The 12,154-nt window shown below is 43.2% G+C and overlaps 1 protein-coding gene and 1 pseudogene across 2 annotated transcripts in view; one reads left to right on the forward strand and one right to left on the reverse strand.

Moving 5' to 3' along the window:
- Nucleotides 1-2,291: 2,291 nt before the first annotated feature.
- Nucleotides 2,292-2,483, reverse strand: LOC115498976 (annotated as a pseudogene).
- A 2,694-nt stretch (nt 2,484-5,177) lies between these two features.
- The window catches only part of HABP4 (hyaluronan binding protein 4), a 40,161-nt gene continuing 33,184 nt past the window's right edge, over nt 5,178-12,154 (forward strand). Inside the window, exons 1-2 of one of the 2 annotated variants that reach the window (XM_030293780.1) lie at nt 5,178-5,678; nt 11,288-11,450. In XM_030293780.1, coding sequence (XP_030149640.1) covers nt 5,285-5,678; nt 11,288-11,450 — 557 coding nt within the window. In that variant the 5' untranslated portion in view covers nt 5,178-5,284. The remainder of the gene's footprint in view (nt 5,679-11,287; nt 11,451-12,154) is intronic. The other variant, XM_030293781.1, reaches the window with a different exon arrangement.

Here is a 12,154-nt window from a genome sequence, read left to right on the forward strand (position 1 = left end):
ACTCAGTGGCGAAACAGAGTATATAGACTGCAACTCTTTGGTGATTCACAAAAACGCAAACCCTTTGCATCCTGACTGGCCCCTGTGCCTTGGCCCTCTCTTAGGCATTTTTCCCTGCATATAACTAAAAGTAATACAGCTAAAGGGACACCTAGGTGGCTCAGTCAGTTAAGCATCCAACTTCAGCTCAGGTCATGATCTCACAGCTCGGGAGTTCGAGCCCCGTGTCGAGCTCTGTGCTGACAGCTCAGAGACTGGAGCCTGCTTCTGAGTCTCCCTCTCTCTCTGCCCCTCCCCCACTCATGCTTTGTCTCTCTCTGTCTCAAAAATAAATAAACATGATAAAAAAAATTTTTTAAGTAATACAACTACATGTTTTTAAACTCTGGACTGATCTTCCTGAGAATTTCAAGTCAATCTGGAAGATTTTAGTGAATTTTATTTTACTATTCCTAATGGAATTTGTATATTAAGTAACTCAAGGTAATTAGCAATTTGTATGTAGTTAAATTGCATGCATTTCCACTGGTGCCAATAAATAACTGCTATGGAAGGGCTAATGATATTATTCAGCATCCACACCCCACTGCTTTTTTGGTATGCTTTATTTTCTAAGTTATATGGCCGTGTGTGAGTGAGTGAGTGAGTGTGTGTGTGTGTGTGTGTGTTCTGTTTGATATTATAATTACTAAAGATAGTTTTTATACCTTGGATTATTAGAAATATTAGTCTAAGGGTGCCTGGGTGGCTCAGTCGGATAAGCGTCCAACTCTTGGTTTCAGCTCAGGTCATGATCTCACGGTTTTGTGGGTTTGAGCCACACATCAGACTCTGCACTGGCAATGCAGAGCCTGCTTGGGATTCTCTGTCTCCCCCTCTCTCTACCTCTCCCCACTGTCTCTGTCTCTCTCAAATAAATAAATAAACTTAAAAAAATAAAAAAGTCTGTTAAATTGACCACATTAAACACAACGTTGCAAATAACTCATGCTCATGTGATAAGAGTTGTTATTTTAGGAACGCATTTAAGGATGCAATCTTCCAGCAGAAAAATTGTCAGGAAAAAATGTGATGCTACTTAATAAGTTTCCATCAGTAAATTCTACAGTAATTAATAGCCCCAAAGGAAACCCACGGCCAGCTAACACCAGCTAGAAGCTACTCATCTCTATTTCATTGGTTTTAAAGGTGTTCTTAATCCTAAAGTAATCAGGATTAGTTGACTTATAACTGTTTTAGGCAGTTATGATTTGGAAATTAGAATGCAGTGCTCCCAGAGCATGCCTTAAGAAACTGTTGTGATTGGTGATGTTGGAAAGGAAATAGGAGGGCAATGGGGGAGTAAGCTGTCTCCAAATGTCTAGTAAGATGACAAGCCCGGGGTGCCTGGGTGGCTCAGTTGGTTGAGCATCCAACTTCAGCTTGTGGGATCAAACAGCTTGTGGGTTCGAGCCCCATGTCGGGCTCTCTGCTGACAGCTCAGAGCCTGCAGCCTGCTTCCAATTCTGTGTCTCCACCCTCTCTGCCCTTCCCCTGCTCGTGCTCTGTCTCTCTCTGCCCCTTCCCTGCTTGTGCTCTGTTTCTCTCTTTCTCTCAAAAATAAATAAACATTAAAAAAATTTAGAGGATGACAGGTCCTCTCTCAAGTGGTAATGGTCCCTTGTTGTTGCTTGGTGATGGGCAGCTTAAAGTTGCCGGAGACATCTGGTTTGAAGCAGTGCTTCTCAATATATGGTCTCTGGTACATGTGGTAATTCTGGTGCATAAAGAATCTTTGGAAATTTCATTCCTCTCATAATAATGAGGGCTCATTATGACTCTACCTAGTCTTAAGTGTGATTCAAAATGATGATAATAATAATGTTGATAATGACTTTCACTGAGGACTTACTTTGTGCCAGGCATGGTGCTCAACACTTCATATGAATTATCTGACCCAGTTTTCACAATAACCCTCAGAAATAGGTATCATTATTTTTTCCATTTTACAGGTGAGAAAACTGAGGCACAGAAATAAGGAACAGGTCCAAGGTCACAAAATTAATTAGTGGCAGAGCCAGGATTCAAATCATGATAGAACTCCAAAATATATGCTTTAAATATTGTGGTAGAATCACATAAAATTTACTATTGTAGTCTTTTTTTTTTTTTTTTTGTACATCAGAGATACATTTATTCATGCCACAAAAGAAATAACACATCTGCAGGTGCACAGCGATACTCCATGTTCCCATCTAACAGCTGGCTGAAATTTACAGCCAGACTGATGTCCCATCTGATGTGTACTCCAGGTAAAGCTGGTTAATGATGAACATGAACAGGTGCCGGACTCAAAGCTTTCCCAGCTTTACTTCTTTTATCAGCACAACTGATTTTATAAACAATGAAGCCCATCAATCCCCTTCCTACCTAAATCTCCTGGTTAGCTTGGACAGTTAGGGCCTCATGGGGACCTAAACATTTTTAACAAGGATTTGAGGCATCTCAGTGCAGGACCCCTGTCTCAGGCTGCCCCAATCCTCATAGCCAAAAACTCGGAAAGGTGTGCTATTGTAGCCATTTTAAAGTGTACAATTCAGTGGTATTTACTACATTCACATTTGGTACAACTAACACCACTATAAATTCCAGAAAAATTTCCTCACCCCAAAAGGCAACTTCATGCACCTTAAATGGTCGCTCCCCATCTCCTTTCCCCCCTACCCCTGGCAACCACTAATCTGATTTCTGTCTCTATGGATTTGCCTATACTGGACATTTTATATAAAGGGGCATACAATGTGTGGCCTTTTGTATCTGGCCATAATGTTTCAACATTCATTTATATTGTAGCATGTATAAGTACCTCATTCCCTTTTACACACAAATATTAATCCATTGTACCACATTTTGTTTATCCATTCATCCACTGATGTATATTTGGGCTGTTTCCACCTTTGAATATTGCAAGCAGTACTGCCACGAACACTCATGTACAAGTTTTTGTTTGAACACCTGCTATCAATTCTTTTGGGTAAAAAGAATAGGCTTTTGATCATAAACCTCTGCTGACTCCAAAAAGGAGATGACTGAATATCTTAAAATATTCATTCAGCAAATATTTACTGAGAACCTACCACACAACTACCCAGAATTTGAAGCACTGGGCATGTAAACTGCAACGAATAAGAAAGCAATGAATGACAGGCATCATCCCTATCCTCCTCAGGAATGACAGAAAATTAAATGAGTAAAACACAAACCTGGCAGCAGTCATGCTGGTGATGACTCACCTGAGCAAGAAGCTCTAAGGTGATGCTTTTGAATCAAGACAAATAAAACTAAGAGCAGATTAAACAATAATGTTATTTATCCTCTTATATAATAAATCTGAGGTAGGGAGTCTTCCCAGTGGGATAAATCAGCACCAAGGAATTAGGTTTTCTCTACCCTTCTGCTCTGCCATTCTCATAGCTGCAATAAGGAACAGCAACTCTAGGCATTATGTCTTCCTCACATAACAAAGAGCAGAGAACAGAGGTGGGAAATAACAGATCCCTTCTCAATCCCTTTTTAGATATAAGAAAAATGTTCCCAGGAATCTTCCATAATAGTTCCCCTCAGGGAAGATTTGCACCAGGAGCTTATTCCTACACCAATCATTGGCAAGGGAATGGAATTAGAGTGCATGATTAGGATTAAGCAAGTTTGAGGCTGATAAGCCCAGCTTCCCCTGGGGCATACAGCCACCTGATGTCCTAACAAAATACAGGTTCTGGGAAAATGTAAGAGGAAAAGGAAGGAGTGGGATAGACAGACAGGTGCCAGGCAAAACTTCCTGGAGGACTGTCCAGTTCAGAGTCCTCTGAGTTCCAGTTCTCAACTGAAAGAAAAAAGGGGGGGGGGGGTGGCGCCGGGGTGGCTCAGTCGGTTGAGTTCGAGCCCCGCATCGGGTTCTGTGCTGACAGCTCAGAGCCTGGAGCCTGCTTGGGATTCTGTGTCTCCCTCTCTCTGCCCCTCCCCTGCTCATGCTCTGTCTCTCTCTGTCTCAAAAATAAATAAAAACATTAAAAATTTTTTTTAAAAACCCTCAATATGTCCAAAACTAACTCATGATTCCCATCAAAATGGTCTCCTCCAGTGTTCTATCTCTTTGGAATGCACCACCATTCCAGCTGCACAAGCCAGAAATAGGAGTCATCATACCCTCTTCATTTCCCTCAACACTCATATCTAACGCATCACCAGGTCCTGTTGATACAACCTCCCAAACAGCTCTTGAATCAATGAGTCTCTTCACCTCCACTCAACCATTCTAATTCAAGTCACTGTCATCACCAACTCTTTTCTGGAGTTCTGCAACAATCTTTTGCTTGGTTTCCTTACATCTATTTGGACCTGCCTCCAACCTAGTCCTTCACAGTGCAACTAGAGTAGCCTTTTCAAATACATGCTTAGGCTTAAAATTTGCTTCCTATTGCTCCTAGGGAAGGAAAAAAAAAAAAAAAAGCTGTCCCTCAGCTCTTTGCAATCCAGTTACAATGGTATCCTCTGAGTTTCAATGGGTTGTGCTCCATCCCACCTCAAGACATCTTCACGTGTGGTTGTTCCTGCCCCTGTCATCCTTGGTAGTATGTCAGTTTAACCGTCACTTCCCAGGGAAAGCCTTTCCAGGCCTCCTAATTAGGTCAGGTCTCTGCTACTGGCGCGTAGAAAAGTCTGTCCCTTCCTTTACCGCACTCTTCTGTCTCTAGACTAAGATCCGCAAAAACACGGAGCTAGTATCTCTTACAACATAATGCTTGGCACATAGTAAGTGTTCAATATGTAGTTGAATGGCTAGATGAACATATGAACTTCAAAAATGAGTGGCCTATAACCAATGTGTATCCAGCGCCAGAGAGAATACAAATAATGGCCGTGACCCACCCGCACAGCTGGGCCGCCCGGACTACAAGACTCGTTGCTCCTCCCAGTAGCTCCGCCCCTGTGCCCCGCCCCTCTCTGCTGAGTCGGGGGGAGGGGCATAGAGGTCGCGTGACGTGACAGCCTCCGGCCGCTGATTGGGCTTCCAGACGCGCCGACTAGGAAAGGGGGCGTGTCTGCGTGTGCTGATTGGCTGTCGGGCGGTGGCTGGGCGGGCAGCGGCGGCGGCGGCGCGGGGGCGGGGGCGGGCGCGGGGAGGGCCGGGACCGGGCAGGGCTGGGAGGGCGGTAGCAGCGGGCGGGATGGGTCCTCGCCGCCGGTTTTGCTGAGACTCGCTCGCGTGGGCTGCCAGCGGCGGGCCCGCAGTGGCCGCGGCGGCATGAAGGGCGCTCTGGGGAGCCCCGTGGCCGCGGCCGCCGCAGGCGCCGCGATGCAGGAGAGTTTCGGCTGCGTCGTGGCCAACCGCTTCCACCAGCTGCTGGACGACGAGTCGGACCCGTTCGACATCCTGCGCGAGGCCGAGCACCGGCGCCAGCAGCAGCTGCAGCGCAAGAGGCGCGACGAAGCAGCGGCGGCGGCCGGGGCCGGCAACCGCGGCGGCAGGAGTCCGGCCGGGGCCTCGGGCCACAGACCTGGCGCGGGCGGCGGCCGGAGGGAGTCCCAGAAGGAGCGCAAGAGCCTCCCGGCCCCTGGCGCGCAGCAGCCGGACAGCCCCGGGGGCGGCCCGCTGCCACCCGGTACGCGCGCCCCGCCGGGCACCTGGGCACCCCCGGGTAGGCGCAGTGGGCTGGAGGGGAAGGAGAATGGGGTCACGGAGGTCACCCCTCCTCTGCCGTCCCTCGACCCACACTGTGAGACCGGGGTCAGAGGGTCTTGATCCAGAAAGGGAAGGGGCTCCTGGGAAGACGGGTTAAGTTGAGGGTCCTTGTGGCGGAGGAAGGTAGGAAAAGAGAACGGGAGGGGGTGTCACGCCCCTTCTGGCCTTTTCCAGCCCCTTGGGCGGGGGACGGCGTGCTGGCTTGGAATAGGGGTCTCAGAATCCCAGAACTGAGCGATTACAAGTTGGGCAAAGTTGAGGGATAATGTTGGGGTAGTGTTTGTCGGGATAACTAGGGTCGCTACCCCGGGCGCTCAAATCTAGAGCTAGCAGGGACGGTCTCCATCCTCCAGCCCAACCTCTGCAAAATTCGGGTCGGGAGGTCAGAAGAGAAGCGTGGTGGGGAAGGAGGGAGGATGAGCAAGGAGGGCGCACCCGGTCTCTGGGGGTGGTGGCGAGAGCCCAGGGTGTGTGAGGAATCGTGGGGATGAGGGGCTCGGGCCTCTGTGATGGAGCGAAGGCCTGGGTGACCGCGGGGGCGGGCTGTGACGTCAGGGCCGCGAGCCGAATGCGGCGGGGGCGGACGCGGGGTCCCCGGCTCCTGCCAGGCTCCGTGCTTTCACCCCATCCTCGTACACCCCATCCCCTTACTGTAGCTTCCAGCAGTCAGCCGGCATCATTTTTCAATACAGCATGTTGTGTCGTTGGGACGTGTAACTTGTCATTAAGTCAGGCTGCTTTAAGAAAAGCGTTTTTTAACCTTTAACCCTTTTAAACAAGAATATTCAAAGTTCCCCACAACCTATTTAGCCAGGTACCACTGTCCGCATCCAGCGAGGGAGGGTACCTAAGAGTCGTTCATCACCTGAACTGCATCAGTTCATAGTCTGTAAGACTCCACCTGTATTTCCTCTGTTTTCCTAAAATAAAGCAGTGGTCCTAAGGTTTGCTTAAAAAGAGTGTTAAGATTAAGATGTGTCATTCGACCACTTGAGCCAGTGTTTGGCATTGTATTCAACTGGGCTTTGCTGGCTTGTTCCTTGCTTGATGACAGTTGTGCATCCCAGCCCTGAGATTACAACTCTGACTTAAGTGTTGGGTCTTTGACTCGTGCAGCTAGGTAATGTTTGCTCTACTTTTGTCTGTGAAAACTTCAGTCCAGCAATATCCCCTGAGAAATAGAAAATCAAGTCACTATAATAAAGATATTGAAAATTATTTTCAATGCTTTTGGATATTTTAAGACCCCATGCTAGTAGGCCAGCACATTTATGAGCCTATTTAAACAGTGAATGAGACGTGAGATATATTGTACGTTTTGTGTTCTGATTTTTCTCATAAATCTATTTAGATACAGTAATGAAAGAATTGACTAAGGCTAAGCTTTTCCTCTCCCTTTTCTTTTTAACAGATGAAAATAATGTATTTTATCCTTTAAAGTAGTGTGAAACTGCAGTTAGTGCTGTTAATATACTGCTTTTTAACCTTTTTAATATTAAAAATCATGAATTTTTATCTTATAACAAAAATTTATAAAATTTTTGTAAGTTTTGAACAATTCTGAAATGTATGAAGTAAAGCAAAAATCTATTTTTATTACTGGTTAACACCTTGTATTTATGTACAAACAGAGCTATTTCTTTTTTTCTAAATTTAAATGATATGTAAACTGAGTTGCAGCCTGCTTGTTTCACTTAGCATTGTAATCTAGTGGGTTTATAACTTTTTTCTGTCAATTGTTCATAATCCAGATGACCTGGGTTTTGAGATCTATATTAAAGATTCTTAGTTAATTTTGTAGGTAGGATGGAAATTTTGTCATCCTGGTTCTTTTTCAAGTAAATGTTATTTCAGGAGCAAACAGCTCATTAATTTCCATTTATGTAGTTAGTACTAAATTTATAGAGAGCTACTCTCTCAAGGTTTTGTAGCCCTAATTAATATGGACTGTACCTTTCTAACATTCAAAATTTTTAATTTAGTTAGAATATTATAAATGAATGCTCAGTGTAGAGAAGAATCAAAGTCAAAACATGTTTGACATATAATGGAAATATTTTTGGATGTGAATGTGGAAATCACAAGATTTTCCCATGGAAACAGAGGTTTTTAATGCCCTTCAATATTTAACCCTTGGGTGAGCCTTGTTTTATAAACTCGTTACTGAAATCTACAGAGACTGTTTTCAGCTTAGCTTTTCCTAGCCTTTCAGAACTATTGTCTTTGAGTGAAAGCTCAACTTTGTTTTGTAGGAAATCTTACTGTAAATTTTATTGTATTCTGCCCCTTCATATGGGCTTGGGTTTAGATCAGTGATCAGACAGCATGTGCCAGCGTTTTATTGGAAAGGGCTAGAGAAATTCAGTGTTTGCATTATCCACTTGGAGCTGCTGACCCAGCACAGAAAAACAAACTAGGTTCAGTTGCAATCTTGATCGCTTAGCACTAAATTGTGGGGGGAAAACTGGACCCCTTTTATCTTTGGGTTTTGGGGAGACAGATGTTTGCAGTGTATTCATAATTATTCTAATAAATATCCAGTTACATTTAATGGTATTTTTAATGTTTGTTTTGAGAGAGAGAGTGCACACATGCGTGTGCACATGAGCAGGAGAAGAGCAGAGAGAGAGGGAGAGAAAATCCTAAGCAGGTTCCCTGCTGTCAGTGCAGAGCCCCAAGTATGGCTCGATCTCATGAACCATGATAGCATGACCTGAGACCAGATCAAGAGTTGGACACTTAACCAGCTGAGCCACCCAGGTGCCCCTATATAATTTTTAAAATTTTATTTTTTAAGTTTGTACACCAAAACTTTGGAAGAAGTTTTAATATAAAGTATGCAGTAAATGTCATTTTAAGTTTTGAATGGTGAATTCCAAATTTAATACAATAAAAAAAAAAACCAAAAAACAACAACCTTGAGGAAGCAAAGAGGTAGGATAAGCTCCTAAGTAATTTTGTAGCTGAGTGGAGATACTAAAGGTTTTTTTTTTTTAATTTTTAACGTTTATTTATTTTTGAGAGAGAGAGAGCGTGAGCAGGGGAGGGGCAGGGGGAGAGGGAGACACAGAATCCAAAGCAGGCTCCAGGCTCTGAGCTGTCAGCACAGAACCTGATGCGGAGCATGAACCCACAAACCATGAGATCATGACCTGAGCCGAAGTCAGACACTTAACTGACTGAGCCACCCAGGTGCCCCAGGTTTTATCTAAAGATAGGTTATAAATAGGAAATTTGAAGCTGTATTAAAATAATGTTTTTGCATTGAAGGAAAAGTATTGTCACTATTGACATATCAGCTGATTGCTGTTATGTCATACTCTATTACAATTTTCAACTTGTTAGATAATAAACTTCCAAAATAACATTTTCTACCTCACATTCCAAATTTGATCTCTATTACCTGCCCTCATTTGGCATTGCATACTCCCGGGACAAGTGTCACTCTCTGTTTTGTTTCTGCAAGAGAAACAATGATCTATTATCAGAAAGATAACATCTTTCCCATTTCCCAAACACGTCACAAGCTCAGATTGTAACATCAGTACAGGATGCAAATCCGATTTAAGGGACATTAACTTAAGACTGAACTTAGATTTATTGTGGAACTTTTCACATTGAAAAAATACTTTATGTTAACAAGTAATAAATTGCACAATTTTATGTTTGTGGTGTCACAGACTTGACTTCTGCTTTAAAATGGAATCAGTAAGATACTGGAACTATGTTACTATGTACATGTGCCCAGTACAAAGTTCAGATAGAAGCTATTCAGTAGGAAGACAGAAAAATATGTGTAAACATATATTCCTTAAGAGTTACATATATCTGTCTAAGAGAGGAATCCAGGACTTTAAAAATTATTCATTACTTCAAATACATTTAATATTTTGATGGCTCAGTTGGTTAAGCATCCAACTTTGGCTCAGATCATGATCTCATGGGCCCCTACATCGCATTTAGGCTCTCTGCAGTCAGCGCAAAGCCCACTTCAGATCCTCTGTTTCCCACCCCACCCCCACCCCTTCCGTGCTCATGCGCGCTCTCTCTGTCTCTCAAAAATAAACATTAAAAAAAATTTTTGAGGGGCGCCTGGGTGGCGCAGTCGGTTAAGCGTCCGACTTCAGCCAGGTCACAATCTCGCGGTCCGTGAGTTCGAGCCCCGCGTCAGGCTCTGGGCTGATGGCTCGGAGCCTGGAGCCTGTTTCCGATTCTGTGTCTCCCTCTCTCTCTGCCCCTCCCCCGTTCATGCTCTGTCTCTCTCTGTCCCAAAAATAAAAATAAACGTTGAAAAAAAAATATTAAAAAAAAAAAATTTTTTTTGATAGCCATACAACCAATGTGAAGGGTATAAATTATACCAAGGAAAATCGAAGCTACTGTAATAAAAATGGTACATCATGTTTGAGATGGAGAGCTTTTAAATATCTTTTTTTTAAGAAAAATAATATGCATTTTTAGAAGATGATTTAAGAAGTGACAAAATTCCTTACAACGTACTTACCAAGTGTTAGCTGCTTTCAGACATAGACTCTGCTTAAAATTTTTAAAGCATCAAAACTAGAGAGGAGTAAAGTGAGAGAGAGGCCTGGAGTGGCCCTGGCTGGGTGCTGGCCTTTCTGTGAACGAGAGATGCCCCCTTCCAGTGCTGTCCCTTGGATCAGTTGGTAGATAGCAGTTTGGCCTCATATTGAAAAGTATGATCATAAATGTATAAATTCCATCAAAGATCAAGAGAGCAGGAAAATCTGTTTTCAAACAAAAAAAGATAACAGCAGTACAGAACTGTATTTAGAAACGAAAACCTTAGTAGCCAATGATAAACCATAGTTTATCTGAAAGTACAATCTGACATACAGGGCATTTATCCTTTAATATTCTGTATGGAGTGTAGCTACCATGTTTTAATAAAACTGCTGTTGACAACTGTAGTTAATTTAGCAAATGTGTGTATCCATAGCTGTCACAGTCATTGTGAGTTACCTGTAATTATAGGTTGGTTGGTGTAGTTTATCTTATATTTTCTAGGACAGAAGGGAAAGAAAACCTAAGTATCTTAAAAGTTTTATGAGGAAGTGCAGTTGACCCTTGAGCAACCAGGGGGTTAGGTTGAAACCAGGTTTCAAGCCGTGCAGTTGAAAATCCACATATAACTTTGAACTTCCCAAAAACTTAACTACTAGTAGCCTACTATTGACTGGAAGCCTTACCAGTAATAGTCAATTAACATTTATTTTGTATATGTAGTATATATTCGTAGGGCAGATAAGCTAGAGAAGAGAAAACGTTATTAAAATTATAAGGAAGAGAAAATACATTTACACTTCTGTACTGCATCTGAAAAATTCTGTAAGTGGGCCCATGCACTTCAAACCTGTGTTGTTCAAGGGTCGATGGTAGTTGACTGTGGGCTACGATGATATCCATAACTTTTTTCTTCTCTGAACGTTTCCAAACTTCCTGGATTTTCCTATGATGTTGACTTCTAGAAAAGTGGAATATAAAACTCCCTGTAGGTGTGCTTTCATGGACCTGGTGTCCCAGCTGTCCCTTCTGATTTGGCAGGCCAGAAGCGAGCTCCTAGAAGAGGGGAGCAGCAGGGATGGAATGACAGCCGGGGGACGGAGGTGACACTTGACAGAGCAGAGCGGAGATCCTACAGGGAATATCGACCCTATGAGAGCGAGAGACAGGCAGACTTTACATCTGAGAAGTTCACGGATGAAAAGTACGTACTGCAGACCTTGGTCAGGAGGGTGGGGGGAACCAGGAGGGTTTTACTAGAACTGTTAACCTTTGCAACCTTGGCAGTCACTTTAGGTGACACAGGAAGGATCTTCCATTTATTTCTTGGGTGACCTTAAGTCTTGGTTCAGGAAATGATGTAAGGTGAAAAATGAGTTATTTATTGGTAACTACACAAAGCACTCTTGTAAAGAAAAAAACTACACAGGAGTCTGTTAAACTGGTTAAATTTTCTTTTGCAGTTGAAGCTAAGCATAATTATGGTTTTGATTTAACATTACTAATTTAGACTACTAACAAATTTAAACAAGTTCCTAGCCCCATGGTTAGGTCACTTGGCTATCATGATGACATTTTAAGAAAAACTGATACAGTGTATAAAACCAATTTATGGCTGCCATACCTTCTTCTAGAAAGTGCTCTGATCTGGAAGGTAGTTTTGGGCTGGTGCAGCCTGACACCGCTCCTGACCACCCGTGCCTGCCTGTACACACGTAGCGGTTCTTTGTGTCTTATGCTTGGCCCTAACAAGACAGATGCTTACTGCCTAAAGTTTGTGTTAAATTATTCAACCTTCATAGCATTGAGTTTAGATTAAACTGAAACAACTTGTGAATCACATTTAAAGGAAAATAGGTTAAAAAAAAAGGCTAAAGGAGACTAGAATAGTGTACGTTGACACTATTA

The sequence above is a fragment of the Lynx canadensis genome, chromosome D4, assembly GCF_007474595.2.
Source record: "Lynx canadensis isolate LIC74 chromosome D4, mLynCan4.pri.v2, whole genome shotgun sequence".
NCBI classification, from domain to species: Eukaryota; Metazoa; Chordata; class Mammalia; order Carnivora; family Felidae; genus Lynx; species Lynx canadensis.